Source organism: Colias croceus, chromosome 14 (assembly GCF_905220415.1).
Source record: "Colias croceus chromosome 14, ilColCroc2.1".
Classification (NCBI taxonomy): Eukaryota; Metazoa; Arthropoda; class Insecta; order Lepidoptera; family Pieridae; genus Colias; species Colias croceus.
The window spans coordinates 1,089,015-1,111,684 of NC_059550.1; the positions used below are offsets into that span (position 1 = coordinate 1,089,015).

Sequence of the window (22,670 nt, forward strand, 5' to 3'; positions counted from 1 at the left end):
AGTGCTACTAAATAGTAGTCTAATTGAATAAATGAATGTTTGAGTTTGAGTTGCGGAGACAAAAGTTGCTCTTGCGCGCTAGCTCTTAGAAGATTGAATGTTTTATTGGTAACATAACTACACCTTTTAATTTATAATGTCATTGGCAGTTATATTTATTCATTTATACGTATTTTCTTGTGGTAGAGTTAATTCCAATCGGAACTTTTTTTGTTTCTAAGGCATCACATAGTATACACTCGCAGATACTATTTTGAATAAAAAAATGTATAATAATCGGAACATACATCAAAAATTAAATTAAATACATGTACACTGTGTTTCCATCATAAAATAAATATAATAAGGTAACCTTGACTTCTTTCTACCATTTTTTCCATCAATAACAATTGATGGAAAAATTGATTTAAAATTTAAAAATGATTTAAAATTAACACAACTGTAAATTGCAGTAAACTTGAAATAATACATTGATATCCTAATACAGTAGATAGCAGATAACTCAAAGGTGTCATGAGAAATTATATTTCGTTGTTCCCTTCTTATAAACATGCAAGTATCAAAATATTAAATAGGGTTTATTTTTAAGCTATTGCATAGCTTCTATCGCGGGCCTTGAGCGCGGGGACCGAATCCAAAAATTTTGTAACGAAAAACCTCACGCTCCCCACTCCGACGGGCGGAGGTGTGGCTTGAAGGCATAGCATGCAATAGCTGTACCGCGGCAGTCCCCGAGTGCCACACGTCTTTTTTTTTATAAAATGATATAAATATATTATGCTCAATAAGAGGACAATTTTCAAGACTTTAAACAGCTTTCTACTGTATTAGAACATCCCTTTACTACATTATCCACGTCAAGGCTACCCCGCACACGATGCAGCAGACCCTCGATCCAGTGCATCATCAGGTCTACTTGGGCCCCAGCATGTCTTCAGGTCGGACCCACTTGTCGAACTGTTCAGCGGTCAGGATGCCTAGCTTGATAGCCGTGTCCTTGAGAGTACCGCCTTCTTTGTGCGCCGTTTTCGCGATTTGAGCAGCCTAGAACAAATAAATTAATTTATTGAATACTTTCTTTCATTTATAGTGGATAAAGAAACAACAAATAACAAATAAAAGGTGGATATGTACAACAGATGATCTTATCGCTAAGAATCTTTAGATAAAGGATTTGATAGATATAGATTGCCTTAAAATAAACTGTGTTACTGATGCAAAATTCTTCTTAGAGCTAGCGCGCATGAGCAACTTTTGTCTCCGCAACTATTTCGTCTCTCCCATAAACACTATGGGGAGTTGCGTCGCTACGTGCGCGCTTTCTTACTAGCCCATAGAGTTAATGGGAGAGACAAAATAGTTGCGGAGACAAAAGTTGCTCGTGCGCGCTAGCTCTTAGATATTCGACTTTTGGCTAGACTTGATTCTTGGCGATTATAAACAACGAAACTAAAAATTTAATTCACTGTAATGTGAAATTAAATATATTAAATATAGCAATGGGAACGAGTGTGCTGAACTTTCGAGAATTGATACTGTTTACTACTAGCACCTTGGTAGGTACCAAGGTGCTAGCAGTAAGCTAGGCAGAAGCGTAGCATGCCTTGGCGGGGCCCCGTATAAAAATTTGTTTGGGGGCCCTTAGGAAAGGTAAAGATTTCTCACAAAAGCGCACGATGGGGGCCCCGTATAATTGATACGGCAGATACGGCGGTAGCTACGCCCCTGAAGCTAGGTAGCTTTAAAGTGCAGTTTAATCCAGTTTAAAATAACGTACCTTATCGTATCCAATATGCGGGTTAAGAGCAGTGACAAGCATGAGGGATTCTTTCATGATCTTGTCGATTTGAGCCACGTTTGCTTTGATGCCGACCGCACAGTTCTTGTTGAAAGCTTGGCAACCGTCACCTAGAATGGAGTAACAAATATTAATGAATTTAAAATATCAATTAAAAAAAAGGTTTAAAGAGACATCTCTGAAGGTACACTGCATCATGTCATGGACGATTTATCTTGACATTTTATCGTATTGCGCTTGACCACAATCTCGCCTGATGTTAAGCCGAGATGTGGTCCAATATGGTACTTGCTTCCCTATAAAGTTCACTCTACACTTGAAGATCTTAAAAAACCTGCTGTATAATAACGTGTAGCATGGTATGTAATTTGAATTTTATTTCGATTGACATAAAATATATTTTTGACATATTTTTTTTCACTTAGGCTGGCTCTTAATTCTTCAACCGCCAATTTATTCTGATCCAAAGTCAATTGCTCATAGTCAATTGACTGATTGCAATGATTATAATTAAAAAAAAAAAAAAACTTAGGCAAGATAGCGTCCTATGGTGGATATCTGTCTTGTTCTTTTCTTTATTCCAACTCACCAACAAACGAATGGATCTCAGAATGTTGGCCACAATCATGGGCTTGAAGACGTTGAGCTCAAAGTGACCGTTGCTACCCACCGATGGTGCAGGCCACGTGGTTGCCCATCACTTACCCTACTATATAATAATAAATAGTTTGGAAAATCCAAAAGTGCACGCCTCATAATCTCATCCTTTACAATAAAATTGATTATTTATAAAGAGTACACTATAAATATAAAAAAGAAATAAAATAAAACAGTTGGAAAAATAAAGAAAGCGGGTACCGTAATAATTGAGCTATTTTTCTTGTGGCCCCACCTAGATGTGAAACTGCGCAGGTTTAAGGGACTGACTACCAACTTATTTTTTTAAACCTTGGCTTATAGTATAAAGAATCGAGTTTATAATGGTGAATTTTGAGTACACTATAAATATAAAAAAAAAAATAAAATAAAGAATATACTAAAATTATGGAGAACAGTCGATATTTTTTTTTTGTTTATTTAATAACAATTTAACCACATCGAATCAGACCCTGAAAAATGAAAGGGTTCTATTCCTGAGCATACTCAAGCGTAAGAGAAAAAAAAAGACTCGATTAGTAAAGTATTTCGGTCGCTATCGTGTTAACAAGAAAATCCTCCGCACATACAGACACACGGACGTCCAAGACAGAACTTTTTTAAACTGTTTTTAAACTAGTTTAAATAACAAAAATGACATAAAAAATATCATGAATGTTAAAAATAGTGTTTTTTCTTAATATGTGTGTGTATGTATTATCTTACAAGTGCAATGTATGATACATAAAGACATTTTAAGTTTGAAAAATCAGATGTTTTGCGCGAAGTGACAGTAGTACCCACCTCAACGCTTCGCTTATGAGGCGTGCAATAAATAAACAACTCACCCAAAAGCCGTATAGACCTGAGAACGTTGGCCACAATCATGGGCTTGAAGACGTTGAGCTCAAAGTGACCGTTGCTACCACCGATGGTGCAGGCCACGTGGTTGCCCATCACTTGAGCGGCGATCATTGTGAGGGATTCACATTGCGTGGGGTTCACTTTGCCTGGAAAATTTATTAATATAAATTGTTGGTTTAAATTTTTGTCTCAAATATGTATTTTTCGATACAATTTCTATAATCTTCACAACACACTTTTTACGACTTGAAAGTAAAAACAAAAAAAAAAGTATGATAGATACTGACAATTCTTTCATAAGTAGAAAGCTACAATCTACATTATTGACGAGAGACTAATATATTTTCACACATCCCTCTAGTAATTATTTTAGTTAAAGTTTTCAATATTTTACTACTTGCATTTAAAGATTAGACATTTATTATAAGTTGAATGCATTTGTACTTTCCATTTTTTTTGTAACATTGTAAACTCAATTTTAGAGCTTTTTTTTAACAATAAAGAGTGGTCTTCTACATACAGGGTTAGTTTTCAATGACCAGCCAAAATTTAAAATTAAGATCTAGATATTAAACCAAAGGTACATTTGAAATATTATTGTCGAATAAAAAAAAAAATATAATTGCATTCATTTGAAAATATCTTAAAAATTTCCTAAATCGTAAACACGCGATAATCAATGCACTTTTGTGCGTGCGCGCATCGCCAAATTTATATGTGTGCTAGCTTCTACCTATCTAGGTTGTTGAACTGAATTGTGCTTTTGTAATGTCCACACGTTCGCTTTTTAGACAGGAATGAAATCTAATTAAAAAAAAAACGTTTTTTTTTTCATTACATCGAAAATGTCATCGATTCTGAACAATTTCTGAAAATTTGGCCGGTCATTGAAAACTAACCCTGTATTTAGGCAGCTTTTTGTCACCAAGGATAAATAATAATGCACTTATAATCTTTAAATAAGCTTACCTGGCATAATAGATGAACCAGGTTCGTTCTCTGGCAGGAGTAATTCAGCAAGACCGCACCTAGGTCCGGAAGCTAATAGACGGATGTCGTTCACGATCTGTCAATCATAACATTCGAGTAAGATATTGCAATAAATATCAATAAAATATTATTACATATACTGCTGGGCATTCACAGAACATAATAAAGATAAAACCTATTATAGTAGAGCCAATTTAATAGGCAACATTTGACGTCTATCAATTTTATCTTCGAAGAGAGGTAATCTGCTTAAAAACATCGATTAAATCGATACGGATTTGAAACATTTGTCAATCGAATTTATTAATTTATGTTGATTTTTATTCACAAGTAATCAATGCATTCGATTCTAGATGTCAGATTTCGATTTTTAGAGTAACGTCTCTGGTATTTAAAAAGAAAAAAGGTTTATTGACACAAAATTGTAGCGACGTCAGTTCTTCAATTCAGAAATTGTTTATTATGTTTAGGATGGTTTATCAGTAAAATGAAATCTTAAAATTACTTGTATCGGTCATTATTATTATAAATATGTAATCATAATTGAAAAAAGTTAAGCAAATGTGCAGTTCTAACAAAACGAAATATCATGTTATTCTATGTCGTCGTTACTAGGTTACGTTGTTGAATTTTGTTGAACTGTCAAATGTTGCCTATTAAAATTGCTCTACTATAATATTCTACTTGTCAGTTGCCACATGTCATTTTATTAAAATTAACAATTATTTTTAGCTTAAACATAATATTACATCGGGTAATAGGTAATCATAACCATTAAAATGACAGAAATGTTAGAAAATATATATTACCTTCATAAGAGATACAGCGATAGTGTTGAGAGCTCCAGATACTTCAACCATCGAGTCGTGGCAGGCCAACGCCTCAAACTTGTTCGGTGCAGATTCGAAAGGAATACCTGTACATGAAAAGAAAACTTAAAATCTATACTTCAAACAAGAGCAGCAGTTTATGTGCTTGCCAAGGTAGAACCTGCACTTTAGGTATTAAATAACTCAGGCCCCGGAATCACTGACACAATAGAAAATCTATTGTGTCGTGGACCGATCGGGGCTCAATGGGTTAGCGAATTGAGAAAAACATTTTGATAATATTTATCGACAAACATACATACATACACTTTTGGTAAATTTAAATCATTTTTTTTTTTGCTCTTTCTGTAGTGTCTCTATACCATATTATCTGTTAGTGACGTCACTCACCAGTCAAATTGGCGATCTCTTTAGCGCACTTCTCTGTGAATCCCACCCTGGTATTGAGCCCACAGCAGTGCCACCCAATGCCAAGTAGTGTACACACTCACTCAGTGCCATATGATATGAGTTATATATATATCTGTTAGTGACGTCACTCACCAGTCAAATTGGCGATCTCCTTAGCGCATTTCTCGGCGAATCCCACCCTGGTGTTAAGCCCAGTGCCTACAGCAGTACTCACTCACTCCGTACCATATGAGTTAGCTTTATTATATTGTAACCTCACTAACCAGTCAAATTGGCGATCTCCTTAGCGCATTTCTCGGCGAATCCCACCTTGGTGTTAAGCCCAGTGCCCACAGCAGTACTCACTCCGTACCATATGAGTTAGCTTTATTATATTGTAACCTCACTAACCAGTCAAATTGGCGATCTCCTTAGCGCATTTCTCGGCGAATCCCACCTTGGTGTTAAGCCCAGTGCCCACAGCAGTACTCACTCCGTACCATATGAGTTAGCTTTATTATATTGTAACCTCACTAACCAGTCAAATTGGCGATCTCCTTAGCGCATTTCTCGGCGAATCCCACCTTGGTGTTAAGCCCAGTGCCCACAGCAGTACTCACTCCGTACCATATGAGTTAGCTTTATTATATTGTAACCTCACTAACCAGTCAAATTGGCGATCTCCTTAGCGCATTTCTCGGCGAATCCCACCTTGGTGTTAAGCCCAGTGCCCACAGCAGTACTCACTCCGTACCATATGAGTTAGCTTTATTATATTGTAACCTCACTCACCAGTCAAATTAGCGATCTCCTTAGCGCATTTTTCGGCGAATCCCACCCTGGTATTGAGCCCGGTGCCCACAGCAGTTCCACCCAATGCCAAGTAGTGCAGACGAGGTAGTGTGCTACACACTCGCTCTATACCATATGTGAGTTGGGACGCGTATCCGGAGAACTCTTGGCCTAGTGTTAGAGGTACAGCATCCATTAAGTGCGTTCTGGAAAGAAATACATGAAATATATAAAATTCTTGGTAGTTTTTGATTGTATTTAAAATTATGTATGTATGTTTATCAGCCATTTGGTTTTCATAACACGAGCGAAAAGCTTAGTATGGGATCAGATCGTGCCGTGTATGAAAAATGTCCTGAAATACTTATTTTGTTATTTATTTTAGTAGCTAGTTAGTATATAGTATTTATTTTAGTAGCTAGTTAGGATATAGTATCTGTTATTCCATATTTATGTAATGGATGTGTAATATATTAAAATATATGTAAGATATGTATTATTTGGAACTTTATTATTTTATAATTTGTAAATATCACTGCAAACGTCAGTTGCGATATGGGAACCACTGAAAATCAGTGCTGCGGCTATTAAGCCACAGATTTCCTGAGTGGTATCCCTGTCCAGCACACATACTATAGTCAACCACATAATATAATACCTATGTTTTTTTTATTTTTATTTTTTTACTTGTACAAACGAGACCATACACCTACTTCTTTTATAAATTGTAATTTTATTTAATTGTTTTTGTTCATTGCAAGTTACTTTGTTGTTTTTGCTTTGTATTTTTGTGTGTTGGATTAAATGTATTTTCTTTCTTTCTTCTTTCTAAATATATTTTGAGTGCAAAATACAAATTTATTTTCCTTCTTTCAATATTTTTTACTACTTTGTGTGTGTGTTTGAATGTATGTTCACCAACCTGCCGATCTTAATAATCTTCTCAAACTCCTTCGACTTGGAAGCAAGCGTGTCTCTCAAACACACTAGCCCTGGCATCAATCTATCCCTGAGTTCCATCGCCACCGCTATGTGCATAGCCGTTGGGTAGGTATCGTTGGAACTTTGGGACTTGTTCACGTGATCGTTTGGATGTACCGGGTCTTTGCTGCCAAGTTTGCCGCCAAGTATTTGGATCGCGCGGTTCGCTATGACCTGCGGAGATAAATTATATTTGTATTAATTATATTTTTAATTCTCTGAGATGTTTTTCTCTTACAAGTTGATTTTTTAAAGGTTTATAGGTACATGATAATGCTTTCTGAATTATAGTAATTTTAAACAGACAGTTTCTAATGCCTCATTTCATAATCGAGGTCTATTTACCCAATCTATACCAGTAAAGTTCTTCATTATTTATTTTAACAGTGAGTAAATAAATTTTATTATTATAACAACAATAAATTTTTCCCAATACATTAACTTTGTGGTAACAAACCTCATTAGTGTTCATGTTGGTCTGTGTACCCGACCCAGTTTGCCAAATGACGAGGGGAAAGTGACCCTCTCGGTACAACTTGCCCGAGATGACATCGTCGCACGCTTGCACTATGGCTTCCGCTGAAAATTGTAAAGAAATATTATTTATTTCTTTTCAATATATTTCTTTGAGAAATGTGGAAGTGAGAAAACATACTAGGTGTTGGAGTTTCATATAAAAAGTCGAAATGAGTGTCATTTGTGTATAAAATAAATTATAATACTAAAATGAGTTTTTGTTATGTGGCATGACCATCACTTTGAACAAATTTTATCTAAGTAATTAGAATGTATTGTGCAACTTCTATATTGTGTTAGTGCTGATTTACACAGGGTCAGTAGACAAGTCAGTCGCGGCGCCGAATTTCGGCACCGCGACTGACTTTAACTGTTTACATAGACTTCAAGCCTCTGTACTGACTTCAAATCTGTTTACACAGGGTTTTTTTTCGGGTCAGCACTGATTTGCCTCGAATTTGTAGTCAGTTACTGACCCTGTGTAAATCAGCACTTAACTAAAAAAGGGTGCTGGATACAAATAGTAATGATATCAAAAATTTAAGGATTTTAAATAAGTAGTTTGAGGCATTTATAATATTCTGCAAGTATAGGGAGTTACTTGATCTCCTCTCTTTGATACATACTAAGTTAATAGAAGATTTTGATTTCTATTATAAAAATGGATAATTTAAACTCATTCTCTTAGACCCGTGGCAAATTTTATTGGTACATTTTATCTTACCGCAAAAATATATATGACATAATATAATATAATAACGTCAAACCACAATACCCTCTGTGATAACAGCTGTTATCAGAGCTATAAATTTTATTTGCATATTATGTGGTTGTGATTTTTTTGCTATCAAATTATTTAATGTTAATGTCAATATTTAATAATTTAACAAAAACGTCATTTAACTTACCTAAATTTTCTTTATTATAGGTTTTCTAGTTTATATTATTACGAAAGATAAACTAAGCTACTTGAGCTGTTAAAAAAAATGAAAATGCATGGATATTTACCAACTTTTTTGTCCAGACCATACTCAATATTGACTTTTGCAGCTGCCTTCTTCAAGATTCCCATAGCAACCACTACTGGGTACTGAAAATTAAAATAATAATAATAGTTTAAAAAAACTAAAAAACACGCTTTTTATAGAAAACCGAACTAAAAAATAGAAAATTTTATCAAATTAGTGTATTGTCATCGGTCCTCAATAAATCTACAAAGTTTGAACGAAATCTGGCCGTTTAAAGTGGGTCAAAATCGCGCCCAAAGAAGTCGGTTACAAACATACAAACATACAGATGAAGCTAATATAAAGCGTGTAAAAAAAACATTCTTTAAAGTAAATTTCAATACCAGTTATCTTATCAATGTAACTCCAAATTTTATTTCGGTAGTTAATAGGTAGGTAAGCACATAAATGTCGTCTCTAGAATGCTGTATTGTGCTAATCACAGGAATATTAAAACCTTTACTTCATGGTAGGTAATTGGTAATGGTAAGACTTATATTCTCTCTCTTTGGTTGATTTTAGAGCAGATTTTTTAGAAGTGATTTGAATAAATGAGTCAAATGGTGTTGGTCATGAAATTATTGCATTGTCACCTATTTTTGATATATTATTATATTTGATAAGAGTATTAAGTTTGATTTAAATATGTATGTCCGTTATTAGTGGACCAAAATCGAGTCTAAAAGAGTATGTTACTTACAAACATACAGGTGAAGCTAATATAATAATAGCATGTTAATAAAATATTATGTAAGTATATCTATAAATAGCATAACAAACACTAACCGGCATACGCTCCTCAATCCCTCCGATGGGGAAGTTCATAATGGACCTCACGGTCTGCGCGCCGTACAGCTTGTCGTCCGGCACGTCCAGCTCGCCCATCGTGTCTTTTTCTTTCCTCTGGAAATTAAAGAAATAATATTTTACTAGCTTTCCGCCCGCGGCTTCGCCCGCGTTTTGAAACAAAACCCGCATTGTTATTTGCGTGAAAGAGTAACAAACACACACACGTACACATCCTCACAAATACTTTCGCATTTCCTTATAATATTAGTAGGATTTAATAGGGAAACCAGTTTACAATTTTATTGTTAGTAAAATTCTTGTTCATATTTAGCCATATATTCTTCGAAAATTTAACATGTTGGTACTTATGTACCTAAATTCGGTAGGTAAAATCATCGTGATAAAATACGTAGAACAAGTAGGTAGGTACTGGTAGGTAGGAAAAAAATGAGGAAATAAAAACACCCAATCCAACCGAAAAACTATTAAAGTATTTACATATATTTTTGAAAATCGGAAAATGTTTATTAAAATATATATATAAGTAGTAAGTACCTACCTATTCAAAATTAAGAAAGAAAATTTATAATCAAAAGCGATAAAATGGTTCTTTTAAATAATTTGTACCTAGGTAGGTATATCCCATAAGAATATGTATCTATTGGGTATAATTATGTAGTTGGTTAACTCATCACACACCCCGGGGCCCGGATATTTTGAATTTTCACTTGCCAGAGTATTTCTGCGAAAAACTTATAATACCTACCTACCTACATCACCTCCCAAACAAATAGGTAGGTAGGTTATAGGTACATAAAACGTGGGTAAGTAATATAGATGGTACATAATAAAATATAGATCGGAGTAAAGTACAAAAGGAATACCACCAAAATTATATTTTAATCGAAAAACGTTATAAAATAAACTCCCAAGATAATATCAAGATAGTGATATTATTATATATTTGTTTTTTCACTGCCTTACGCAAACCGGCAATTACATTAGCATTACTTGTACTTACTAGTGTGATATAATATTATGTACCTATCTTACGAGAAAAACAAACAAATCTATATGAAATCATATTATACTAGTTAGTGTTACGTAATAAATTAGAACCTCGATCTCGAATAGGTACTATTCCAGACATTGCTGAAATAATGCGTACCTACCAACCTTGCGTACCTATATAATTAGCGCGGTACCTACCTATGTAAATTTTCAATGGTAAATTTTATATTTTTCTAATGTTTATTACAGTTTATGAAACACTAGCGGTGCCCCGCGGTTTCACCCGCGTGGCTTCGCTACTGTTTGTCTTAGCGTGATGATAGTTTTATTATAGCCTTACTCGATAAATGGGCTATCCAACATTGAAAAAAATATTCAAATCGGACCAGTAGTTCTTGAGATTAGCGCGTTCAAACAAACAAACTCTTCAGTTTTATAACATTAGTATAGATTTCTATATTATTATCTTGTAGAATTGAATACTCGACTAAATCGTTACTAAGTAAGAGCGAATAACTTTGATCAGGCCAAGGTCGCAAGTTCATTAAAATTTAGAATGACTGATAACATTATCATATATTTATTACCATAGTAAGTTCTATAGAGTACGCAAACAAATCTTACATCAGACTCTTATATTAATTTAACAATTTTAATATTTCAAACAAAATTCCTTACCATTTTCACAGGTTTCCCATCTGGATTCATACATACTGAACAAGCCATTTTTACGCAAAAACTTAACGATATAGGTACCTAGTTAAAATATAAAAAATACAATCAACTGTTGTCGTACACAACAATGTCACAATTTATTTTTTTAAATCTATCAAACCAGTGACTTTCTAAACTGTTGCGTTGGCTATGGCTACCACAGATAATAAAAATCTAATTCAGCCGCGCGCGCCGGTACGCGATTCTCAAAACTTGTTTTACTGGTATAGTCACGTTGCCGTTGTATGTAGTGTGGAATACAAAATGAAATCAGTAATCACAGTCGCGTATAAAGACCCCAGATTTAAAGTACGTGCGTATCGTAAGACGGTCCGCGACGAAATGAACTTAATCGCTTTCGGCCTTTCGATGGCAATTTGCAATTCCAATTATAGAGCGCGTGAGAATACTTTGCTATCTTTTTCATTTGTTTTGATCGTTGTTTACACAACACGTAACTGCGATTGTTATATATCATTGTTACTGTGGCTCATTATAGAAAGAAATAACTAGTGGTGCTAATAAGGTACAATATTAATAAAACAACATCTATAACACAATTTTAGTGGGCAAATGAGATAATATCTATGAATGTATGTAATTAGATATATCTCAACCTTATAAAACGACAGTGAAGCTAATACTAAAAATTGTTTGTAAATCAGATCTACCAAAAGCACAACAAAATTCATTAAAATTGGTCAAGTAGTTTCCGATAAATTTGGTTACAAACCCACTCTTAACTTAATAAAATATATAAACAACCATTATCCGAACCGGTAAATAGTAAATATTAATGTATTACATGACAATTCAAAAGGGCTACTAGAAGAAGTCTTATTGAATTAATAAATAAATGTTTGATGTTGAATATCACTGCAACATGAAAATGCTAATCTTAACTATTTCTGATTAGAAAAATGAAAAAAAACAAAAAACTTGTTTATAATTTATATCTATCTCCTCTGAATTACCAAGTCAGTCACGATACATATACAGTATATATAATGCACTTATGTGTCTTCAACTACATCTCTAATACATTTTCGAACAGTAAAATTATTAAGTACTAGAGCTTACCGCCTGCGGCCTCACCCGCATTTTTATAAGGAAAATGTGTTATATAGTATATAATAGTTCCCGTTCCCGTAGGATTTCCAGGATAAAACCTTGCCTATGTTGCTCAGTGAAGATGCAGCTTTCTAATGGTGAATGAATTTTTGAAATTGGTCCAGTAGTTTTTGCGTGAATACCATACATACATACATAATTACAAACCTTTCCTCTTTATAATATTAGTATAGATTTACATGCTCAACATTTCATTGATCTAATTACCCAGGTTAAAATGGGTTCAGCATTTAGCCTATGTTATGGTAAATACTAAGATGTAGCTCACTAATGGTAAAATATTTTATTTTTAATCAATACATACAACATATTTAATTTACATAAACATCTTGCTTTAATAATTTATTTATCACTCTTTAATTTAATTCTATATCTTATGATGAAACAATTACATACATCATTTATGCATTTATATACAACTTACAATATAGGTATTTTATTTAACCCATTGACCACCGAGCAGCCCGATCGGGCCACGACGGTTGTGTACTGCTTAAGCAGTCCGTGTACGGCAGTGAATGAATGTCTTTAGCTCACCGCGCGGTTGCAGCTTCAAGCTTCGCCGTTTCAGCCAACAAATGAGACAAAATTGTTACGATACTGTTACATCTTAACTTGCAGCAACCAATGGTTTATGGCACTGGCAAATAAATACATTTCTGTGCAGACATATACTTAACTTGAAAATGTAAGTAATCAAACTAAAATCTTTAAGTGCAAAATGTCAAATTAACTTCTTTCCGACAACAATATAATATAAGTTAGATTAAACAATTATTCTCAACAGTATGTGCAATTTTCTTTAATAAATTATCTTAAACAACTGTGTTAAAAACAACCGACTTCAAACTTGCACTTGCAAAATTTACAAATACCTACAGACAAAAATGCTCATAAAATAAAAACTACTGGGCCTATCCGAATAAAATTTTTATGGGACCAATTCGACACCATCCCGCATCGAACAAAAAAATAATCACGTAAATCGGTTCAGAAACCTCGGAGTAATCGGTGTACATACATAAAAAAAAAAAAATATATACCGGCCGAATTGATAACCTCCTCCTTTTTTTTGAAGTCGGTTAATAAAAACAATAAACGTGCATCATAGTACAAGTCAGAGGGTAATAAATATTATAAATTCATTATTATAATAATTAAGATAATAATAATTTATAAGTTATAAATTCATTATTATAATAATTAAGATAGTTAAAGAAATTGATGATTTTGAATTCAGGTATTTCGAAAGAAGAGAGCGGTTATGCAACTTACCGCGACGACATTTGTGGTGGTGAAGTCCCGCTTATCAATCAGTTTAACAACGCATCGCAAATTTTTTGAAGAGTTTACTAATACGGAAGATACTTTAAATATAGAGGAAGCCATTATTTCTTGAAATAATATCGGCTTTTTCTTGTCTAAATGCCGAGATTATCAGCTGCAAAACACTGTCAATATGAATTTAAATTGTCAGTTGTCAAACTTGACATTTATGACATCATCACGAGAAAATAAGCAATTGTTTATGGTTAAAAATTTAACATTTATTATTTAAACAATTGTTTAAATTTTAGATAATAAAAATGATTTTTGATTTATTGTGTAGTTTTTTTATTGATATTTGTTATCATTTATCTTATAATGAAATGTTATAATAATATTGAACGCATCTTTTGCTACAGTGCTGCCTCTTGCGGAATTTATTTGAATTAAGTGATGAATCGGGTAGACTCGGTTTTTCTCGTATCAGTCACGCCTAGACTCGTTCGAAAAGCGAAACCGACATCATTCCATGGCGATGTACCAAGACTGATGCTCTTGTCGTGGACTCCTTGTGTAAATGGCTAGTTTTACTCAACAAACCGGGATTTGTACCTCGATAAAAGTTATATTTTAAGAATGATGTTGTGATTTTAGCTTAAATAGTGTTTTAAGTGGTTTCGTTGTAAATATTCGAACAAGTGATAAATTGTACAAATTTGTGAAGTGGTGCAATAGTGTTAGCTGTTCCTTGACCCGATTGAGGATTCTATAAGGATTGCCTATATACACATCAGTCACATACAACAAGGTAAGATTAAGTGTAAAATTGTGTTAATTTGCTCGGGAATGCGTGGCGTTTATTGGAATGGCTTCCGTTTATCGACTCGCGTGCGCGGTAATGGCTGACTTTCTTTCTCAATCCCAACAGAAACAACATAGAAAATATACTTAAATTAAACCATTACCCATACTTATTCCGTTTTAATGACACTATTTGAGATTTTTACGTTATTTTCAATGCGTAGGTCGAAGATTAGGCCGAGTGGGTGGTGGCAGGGAATGCAATCAACGAGACCGACCGGTCATAGCTGTGTTGTAGTGTTGCGTTCAAGCTATCGAATAGGTTTTATCGAGTACTTAAACATTTTTATGAATAACTATTTAAATATTTTATCTTTGTCAATAACTCATTTACTTTAATTAAGTTGTATGTACTCTTAAAACGACATGTCTAGACGAATATAATATTATGTGACGATTTTAGTACATACATAGTAAGGTTTTCTAGATTAAAATTGAGTCTAGATTAAAATGTAAAAGCTACAACTAGGTATCGGATCGAGGAGCCCCGACGGGCTTTAAACTGTGTTGTTTGTTGTTACAGATTTTTGGACAGGCGGTTTCCGCATTATGAAAGAGCACTGTACATGAATTCGATCGAGTAGAAATTAATTTGAAGCCCGTCCGTTCTTGATCAGTCATGGCAATCCTGTAAGTATTACAAAATTGTTGTCGTCGATGTTTTCTGTTGATTAATGTTTCATTTAGTTACTTTTATTTATCGTTACGCTACCACGTTCGCTCCCTCGAACAGCATGCCAAGTTATATGATTTTTTGTTACCTCCCTTTGTGATGCTGAGGCTTTCGTCGGCGTGTGATGATCAGTGCACTGACCGCGTCGGGGCTGTCGGTGCCCGTTTATTTCCAGTACTAACCTATTTTTGTACGCGTCGAAAAAACATCCGTCATACATACAGGTTTCATTCTCATCGTTTACAATAACATCGCACGTTATTCACCTCTCTAAATTGTATCTTGTCGGCTCTAGTTCAGGTCGGTTCGGCATAATGAAATAGGTTGGTACATCGACGTAAACGGGACTGAACACCTCCGTTTCAGCTCGCGAAATCGCTCCAATCGCACTGGACCCCTCCGAGCCAAGGCGTCAGTAATGACGGGTTTGCCGTTTGACACAATGATAGCTAGGTAGTTACGGTTCGGTCAGGAGATGCGGGCGCCGGAGCGGTGCGGTGCGATGGGATCGTAGCGGCGACGTCGGACAGTGGCTGAGCGGTGTATCGCGTTCCAGATGGGCGGGTGGGTGTCTGCGCGGGAGACGGCGGTAGACCACATGCGCCCGCGCGATGTGGCGCGTGCTGCTCGCCCTCGGGGCGGCGTGCGTCGCCGCGCGCGCCTCGCAGGACGTGGTGCGCACCTTCTCCGACAAAATCGACCCTTCCACCCAGTTCAACCACCTAGTCGTTGATCGCAACACTGGCAGAGTCTACGTCGGCGCCGTCAACCGGCTGTTCCAGTTGTCCCCGGACTTGGAAGTGGCACAGAGAATCGACACGGGCCCGGTGAACGATTCGTCCCAGTGTACGTTCGATTGCCCGCCTAACTTTGTGAAGAAGCCGACGGACAATGTTAACAAGGCGCTCGTTATCGATTACGCGACGAGTCGTCTCATCACATGCGGTTCAGTGCTACAGGGACTGTGTTCTGTTCGTAATCTAAACAATATTTCGCATGATGTGCGGGAAGTGCGTGAACCGGTCGTCGCGAACAATGCAAGTGCTTCCACCGTAGCGTTTATTGCACCGGGGCCTCCGAACCCACCTATGACTCAAGTTATGTACGTCGGAGTTACGTTTACTGGTAATTCACCGTATCGATCGGAGGTACCCACTGTGAGTAGTCGATCCTTGGAAGATGATAGACTTTTTATGATAGCACGGACGGCTGTGACTACTGGCACGCGGATGTTTGTCAATTCACTATCTCGTGAGCGTTATCCTATCAACTATGTATATGGCTTTAGCTCCGAAGGGTTCAGTTACTTTTTAACGACGCAGTTAAGAGGTGTGGGTTCTGATACATATTATAGTAAATTAGTACGTGTTTGCCATGACGATGAGAACTATTATTCATACACTGAAATACCAATGTCATGTATGGGTGAAGGAGGCGGTAACTTTGGATACAATCTTGTGCAAGCTGCATTTGTTGGGAAAGCAGGATCAGTATTAGCCGGCGAGTTGGGAATCACTGCACAACAAGATGTATTGTTTGCAGCTTTTAGCCAAAGTGAATCAATTAATACAAACGTTCCATCGAACTTATCTGCTTTATGTGTCTATACTTTAAAAGCTATTCGTCGTAAATTTATGCAAAATATTAAAACCTGCTTTAGTGGTAACGGATCAAGGGGATTAGATTTCATATCTCCATCACATGCATGTATTGGTACGAAACTGCAATCGATTAGTGAAGATTTTTGCGGGTTGGATGTGAATACACCGCTGGGTGGTGAACAACCCGTTGAAGCAGTACCTGTTGCCAGGTTTAAGGAACGTTTAACAGCCGTGGCTGCTACAGCGACTGGAGATTATACGGTTGTATTTGCCGGCACCGCAGAAGGTCATCTCAAAAAGATCGTCGTTGAAAGCCCAACCTTGGCCTTTGAGTATGGAGATATTGTTGTCGATGAAAATTCGCCAGTCAACAAAGATTTATTTTTTGACACGCAATTGATGCATTTATACGTAATGACTGAACGTAAAGTGGCTAAAGTGAAAGTTCAAGAGTGCAGCATATACAAGTCATGTTTAACCTGTCTTGGAGCAAAGGACCCTTACTGCGGCTGGTGTTCGTTGGAAAATAAGTGTAGTCTGAGATCAGACTGTCAACAGGCAGCAGATGATCCCTTGTATTGGATTTCATATCGTAGTGGTCGTTGCACTACCATTACACAAGTAACACCAAATCAACTACAACGAACGACGGCGAGAACATTAGATTTAGTTATCGAAAACTTACCTACGCTTAATGGGCAATTTTTATGTGCGTTTACGGCTTTAGATCGTACACTAATAACTAACGCTACTCGGAAACCTTATGGGGTTAATTGTACTACACCACGAACTGATACATTGCCTCCCATACCGGCAGGGCAACATCATTTCACCGCAAAATTGTCGGTGCGCACAACACAGGGACCTGATTTTGTAGCAACTAATTTTACGTTTTTTGATTGTAATACGTACAGCTCGTGTACTCAGTGCGTCAGCTCGTCTTTCCCGTGTGACTGGTGCGTAGATGGCCATCGCTGCACCCATGATACAGCAGAAAATTGTAGAAACGATATACTTGTTACTGGCGTTAGTAGAATAGGCCCAAGCTATCGATCCGGTCCAGGTTTTTGTCCCACGATAAATTCAACTTTAGATGGCAACGAAATTTTAGTTCCTTCTGGCGTCAAAAAAGCTATTAAAGTCCGGGTGCATATTATTGGTCAATTTATAGTTCAAACTCGGTTCGTATGTCAATTTAATATTGAAGGTCGCGTTGCTCATGTTAATGCTCAATTACTTGGTGATACTATTTATTGCGAACCGCATGAGTTTACGTATACATCACGCGCTCCTAATATAACGGCCTCGTTTGCGGTAATATGGGGTAGTTCGAAGCCATTAGATAACCCAGATAATACTCATATACTCATTTATAGATGTAATGATATGGCGGATAATTGCGGTATATGTTTAGCTTTACCAGAAAAGTTCGGTTGCGGTTGGTGTCAGGGTTCCGATAAATGCGAAGTACAAGAACAATGCGGCGCTCCAAGTGTTTGGCTTAACGGAACACAAACTTGTCCAAATCCTGAAATTCATTCCTTTCGACCACAACTCGGTCCTTGGGACGGCGGTACAAATATAACTATTGAAGGCATTAATTTAGGTCGTAATATATCCGATATCTATAATGGCGTTACAATAGCTGGTATAAAATGTCAACCCATTATTGAATTATACGTTAAAACAAGGCGAATTGTATGTACAGTTGATGGACCTGGTGAAGAAGTTCCCAGGGACGGTCCCGTAGTTGTTCGCGTTGCAGACTATCGCGGCGAATCGAAACATCACTACGCGTTTGTTAATCCTAAAATAAACTCAATTCAACCAAAATACGGTCCTCAATCGGGTGGAACAAAGTTACGTATTACGGGCGAGTATCTAAACGCGGGAAGTAATATTCAAGCGTTCATCGACGAACTACCATGCGCTATTTTATCCGTATCGCACGAGGAAGCCGTCTGTAGAACGAGCCATTCATATCAGCTTAAAATGGGCACACTACGGATGCGGTTTGATAATGGAATGCGTACTTTGGAACGAGAAAAGTTTGAATATATAGAGGACCCTGTTGTAGTTTCGGTCGAATCTGGTCCTCCATTAGCATCACAACGAAAACAGCCTAAAGGTATTCCGTCCGGAGGGATAAACATCAAAGTGATGGGCCGAAATTTCCATTCCATTCAGTTTCCACAGATATACGTATATCACGACAACCGGCCTTATATTGCTCCTTGTCATAGAGTCGACTTTCAAACGCATCTCATTTGCGAATCTCCTGGCATCGAAAGCGCTGGGCTTAATCTAGATCCCGATAGACCGCTAGAGTTAGAATACGGTTTTAATATGGACGACGTACAAAGCGTGCAAAATCTAACAACGAAAACCGGCGACGCGTTCCTCCTTTATCCCGATCCAATTTACGAAAAATTCGACGAAGACGTAAAGTATTATAAATCAGAGTATTTGACGATAAATGGTCAAAATTTAGATAGGGCGTGTACGGAGAGTGACGTTGAAGTTCATATCGGGGAAAGCTTGTGCAACGTTACGTCTCTATCGAGGCATCAGTTGACGTGCCGCCCGCCGTCGCGCGACGAGTTGCCCGACGGGGATGATACCCCCGAGGTCGTAGTGAGGGTCGGCCGGGCTCTTACGTATAAAATTGGTAAATTATCTTATTCTTCTCAAGCTGGCCTACAGTCGGCTTTAGGTAAACCAGTATTATTCGGTGTTATAGCTAGTATTATAATACTCATTTTAGTATTTGTCGTGTTTCTAGTTATGTATAGGCGTAAATCAACTGAAAATATTAGAGTATTAAAAAATATGCAAGAGCAAATGGATATATTAGAATTAAGAGTAGCTGCGGAATGCAAAGAGGCTTTCGCGGAACTGCAGACTGAAATGACTGATTTGACGGGAGACATAACCGGTGGAATACCTTTTCTCGATTATCGTACGTACGCTATGAAAATATTATTTCCTAATATAGACGACCACGCTGTCCTTCAATGGGAGCGTCCAGAGCTTATGAGGAAAGAGAAAGGTCTCAGAATGTTCGGTCAGCTAATTTTAAATAAAACATTCCTTTTATTGTTTATTCGTACTTTAGAAAGTAATAGATATTTTTCAATGCGCGATCGTGTCAATGTTGCTTCGCTTATAATGGTAACTTTACAAAGTAAGATGGAGTATTGTACGGACGTTTTAAAGACCCTATTAGCCGAGCTTATAGAAAAATGCATGGAGAGCAAAAGTCATCCCAAGCTATTATTAAGGAGAACTGAAAGCGTCGCTGAGAAAATGTTAAGCGCTTGGTTCACTTTTCTTTTATACAAATTCCTTCGCGAGTGCGCCGGCGAACCGCTTTATCTTTTGTTTAGATCGATGAAAGGTCAAGTAGACAAAGGCCCCGTAGATGTAATAACCTCTGAGGCACGATATTCGCTCAGTGAGGAGAAACTAATTAGGCAGTCGATCGATTTTAAACCGATGACCGTTAGCGTGTCCATTTCACAACAGACACTATTCGTTAGTGGTTTAGAGGCTCCCACGGAAAACGTGCAAGTTAAAGTTCTCGACTGTGATACGATTAGCCAAGTGAAGGAGAAGTGTTTAGATGCTATTTACCGCGCTACACCGTATTCGCAAAGGCCGAGTCGTGACGAGTTAGATTTGGAATGGCGCACGGGTGCCTGCGGTCGATTAATTCTGTATGACGAAGACAGTACCACTAAATGCGAAGGTGAATGGCGTAAACTTAATACTCTCAACCATTATCGCGTACCAGACGGTGCTTGTCTCAGTCTCGTAGCTAAACAGAGTTCCGTGTATAACTTATCTAACATGGAGAAAAACGACAAATCGCATACTTACGAAACTTTGAACCGCGGCAAATACGGCTCCGCTAGTCCCCCGGCTAGTCCTCTGAAGTACGAGCACGGCGGCGGATTTAAATACTGGCATCTCGTGAGACACCACGACGGTGACGCACATAAGGAGGGAGAGCGTGGAAATAAAATGGTTTCAGAAATATATCTTACGCGTCTGCTCGCTACCAAGGGTACGTTGCAAAAGTTTGTCGATGATTTATTCGAAACTATATTTAGCACTGCGCATCGGGGCTCCGCGTTGCCTCTCGCAATAAAATACATGTTCGATTTCCTAGACGACCAAGCGCTTCAGCATGCGATATCCGATCCGGAAGTAGTTCACACGTGGAAGAGCAATTCCCTACCGCTGCGTTTCTGGGTTAATCTAATTAAAAATCCGAATTTCGTATTCGACGTTCACAAATCTAACACGGTCGACTCCTGCCTGTCGGTCATCGGGCAGACGTTCATGGACTCTTGTTCCACTTCGGATCACATTCTAGGTAAAGATTCGCCTTCGTCTAAGCTTCTGTACGCTAAAGATATACCGGTATACAAAGAATGGGTGGAGCGTTACTACGCCGATATCAAGCTCATGCCGGCGATCTCGGACCAGGACATGAACGCGATGCTGGCGGAGGAGTCGCGCCTGCACACGAAAGAGTTCAACACGAACTGCGCGCTGAACGAGCTGTACGCGTACGCGGTGAAGTACAACGAGCAGCTCATGGTGACGCTCGAGGAGGACGAGTTTTCGCAGAAGCAGCGGCTCGCCTACCGCCTCGAGCAGGTGCACGGCCTCATGGCGCACGACTATAACGTGTAACCGCTCCCTCGGGGCCCGAACCCACCGCTCTGTACATACTGCCCTCGCACATATCTATTGCTGGCGATTATTGTATATATTAGATAGTGTACAGTCTTTAATATTGTAATTTTTGTATAATTTCAGCGGTCCGATGTCGTTTTTTAATTTTATATAATGAACTTTGTATTAATTTTACACGACGAATCCGACCGGCCGCGGTCGTGCCACAGTATGCATCGTAAACTATAAAAAAATTGTGTATGTATGTCTATGTGTGCTCGCGTACGAGTTAATGTTACGTCGATCGGTGTAAAATGTGTGTCGCAAATGAATTCGCATGTAAGCTCGCCGGCGAAGCACTCGCCGCCGGGTTAATTTTTAAATTTGTACTCGCAGTCTACTTAACGAAATAACCGAAAGTGAACCGGTGAACGATTCCATTAATAAATATCGTCGAATGTATGCATTGTGTTTGATTTATCGCGCAGCGCCATTGTCCGCGTCCGACGAAAGCCCACGCGCTCCGGCAGCTGTAGCAGGGAGGGCGCGGTTGCGTGCGCCTGCCGCCTCGCCGCCTCGCCTCCCGCGGCGCGAGGCGGCGAGCATGAACCGACGTGGCCCTGCTGTTTCAGCCACTACCTCCAAATCGCGGTCCGCGCGGCATTCGCTATCGTCAACAACTTATACTGCATCCCGGCTTACGTCGTGTGGATGTTGGCGCTGCGCCTAACGAGACCCTTGTACGCCCCCCTCTATTGGAAGATCGAAGGGCTCATGTACCACTGGCTGCTGGCGATGGTGTCCCTCTGGTCCTGGACCGCCGGATATGAGAGTGAGTACATGCACATGAATAACTGGCTTTCGAACACGAGTCATTGAATACATACCGAAAGTATACATAAAACAAAATATACTATGAAACAGTTGAAAGTAAATATTTACTGTTATAAAGCTAATAAGCAACTACTTTCCTTATTATACAATTTGATGCTTTAGGGAAATTTACTGAAATATGTTCACGTTGCTACGTGTACTTACTAAATAACAAGATCATTTTAACAGCTGTAAACTGATAAAGATTAATTTAAATGTATCTACTCATAAAGTTAAGAAACTATTCTGACATAAGCTCATTTC

At 37.7% G+C, this 22,670-nt stretch overlaps 2 protein-coding genes across 5 annotated transcripts; one reads left to right on the forward strand and one right to left on the reverse strand.

Annotated features, from left to right (window-relative positions):
• Positions 1-51: 51 nt before the first annotated feature.
• LOC123697275 (fumarate hydratase, mitochondrial-like) lies at positions 52-13,903 on the reverse strand. 4 transcript variants are annotated; one of them, XM_045643736.1, is made up of 12 exons: positions 13,725-13,903; positions 9,591-9,707; positions 8,806-8,887; positions 7,739-7,860; positions 7,223-7,455; positions 6,301-6,506; positions 5,098-5,204; positions 4,268-4,364; positions 3,361-3,444; positions 2,388-2,464; positions 1,778-1,909; positions 52-1,044 (listed from the first exon to the last, which is right to left on the reverse strand). In XM_045643736.1, the coding sequence occupies exons 1-12, from the start codon at positions 13,836-13,838 to the stop codon at positions 913-915; spliced, it is 1,503 nt and encodes a 500-aa protein (XP_045499692.1). In that variant the 5' UTR covers positions 13,839-13,903; the 3' UTR covers positions 52-912. The 4 variants fall into 4 exon arrangements, with proteins under 4 accessions (XP_045499692.1, XP_045499691.1, XP_045499693.1 ...); XM_045643735.1 differs by lacking the exon at positions 2,388-2,464 and having other exon boundaries at positions 1,778-1,908; positions 3,283-3,444; XM_045643737.1 differs by lacking the exons at positions 2,388-2,464; positions 13,725-13,903 and adding an exon at positions 11,283-11,658 and having other exon boundaries at positions 1,778-1,908; positions 3,283-3,444.
• Positions 13,904-14,197: 294 nt separating this feature from the next.
• LOC123697257 (plexin A3) lies at positions 14,198-21,995 on the forward strand. Its single transcript, XM_045643711.1, has 3 exons — positions 14,198-14,523; positions 15,100-15,206; positions 15,806-21,995. Exon 3 carries the CDS (start codon positions 15,861-15,863, stop codon positions 21,549-21,551), a length of 5,691 nt encoding a protein of 1,896 aa, XP_045499667.1. The 5' UTR covers positions 14,198-14,523; positions 15,100-15,206; positions 15,806-15,860; the 3' UTR covers positions 21,552-21,995.
• The last annotated feature ends 675 nt before the right edge of the window (positions 21,996-22,670 follow it).

What these genes read in the sequence shown, in the direction of transcription:
- LOC123697257 (XM_045643711.1), top strand. Translation starts at nt 15,861, where the DNA reads ATGTGGCGCGTGCTGCTCGCCCTCGGGGCGGCGTGCGTCGCCGCGCGC.
- LOC123697275 (XM_045643736.1), bottom strand. Translation starts at nt 13,838, where the DNA reads ATGGCTTCCTCTATATTTAAAGTATCTTCCGTATTAGTAAACTCTTCA. An exon ending in AAGATTATTAAGATCGGCAG is followed by an intron (nt 6,507 to 7,222) that starts GTTGGTGAACAT and finishes ATTTCTTTCCAG; the next exon opens with AACGCACTTAATGGATGCTG. An exon ending in CGCATATTGGATACGATAAG is followed by an intron (nt 1,045 to 1,777) that starts GTACGTTATTTT and finishes TATTTGTTCTAG; the next exon opens with GCTGCTCAAATCGCGAAAAC.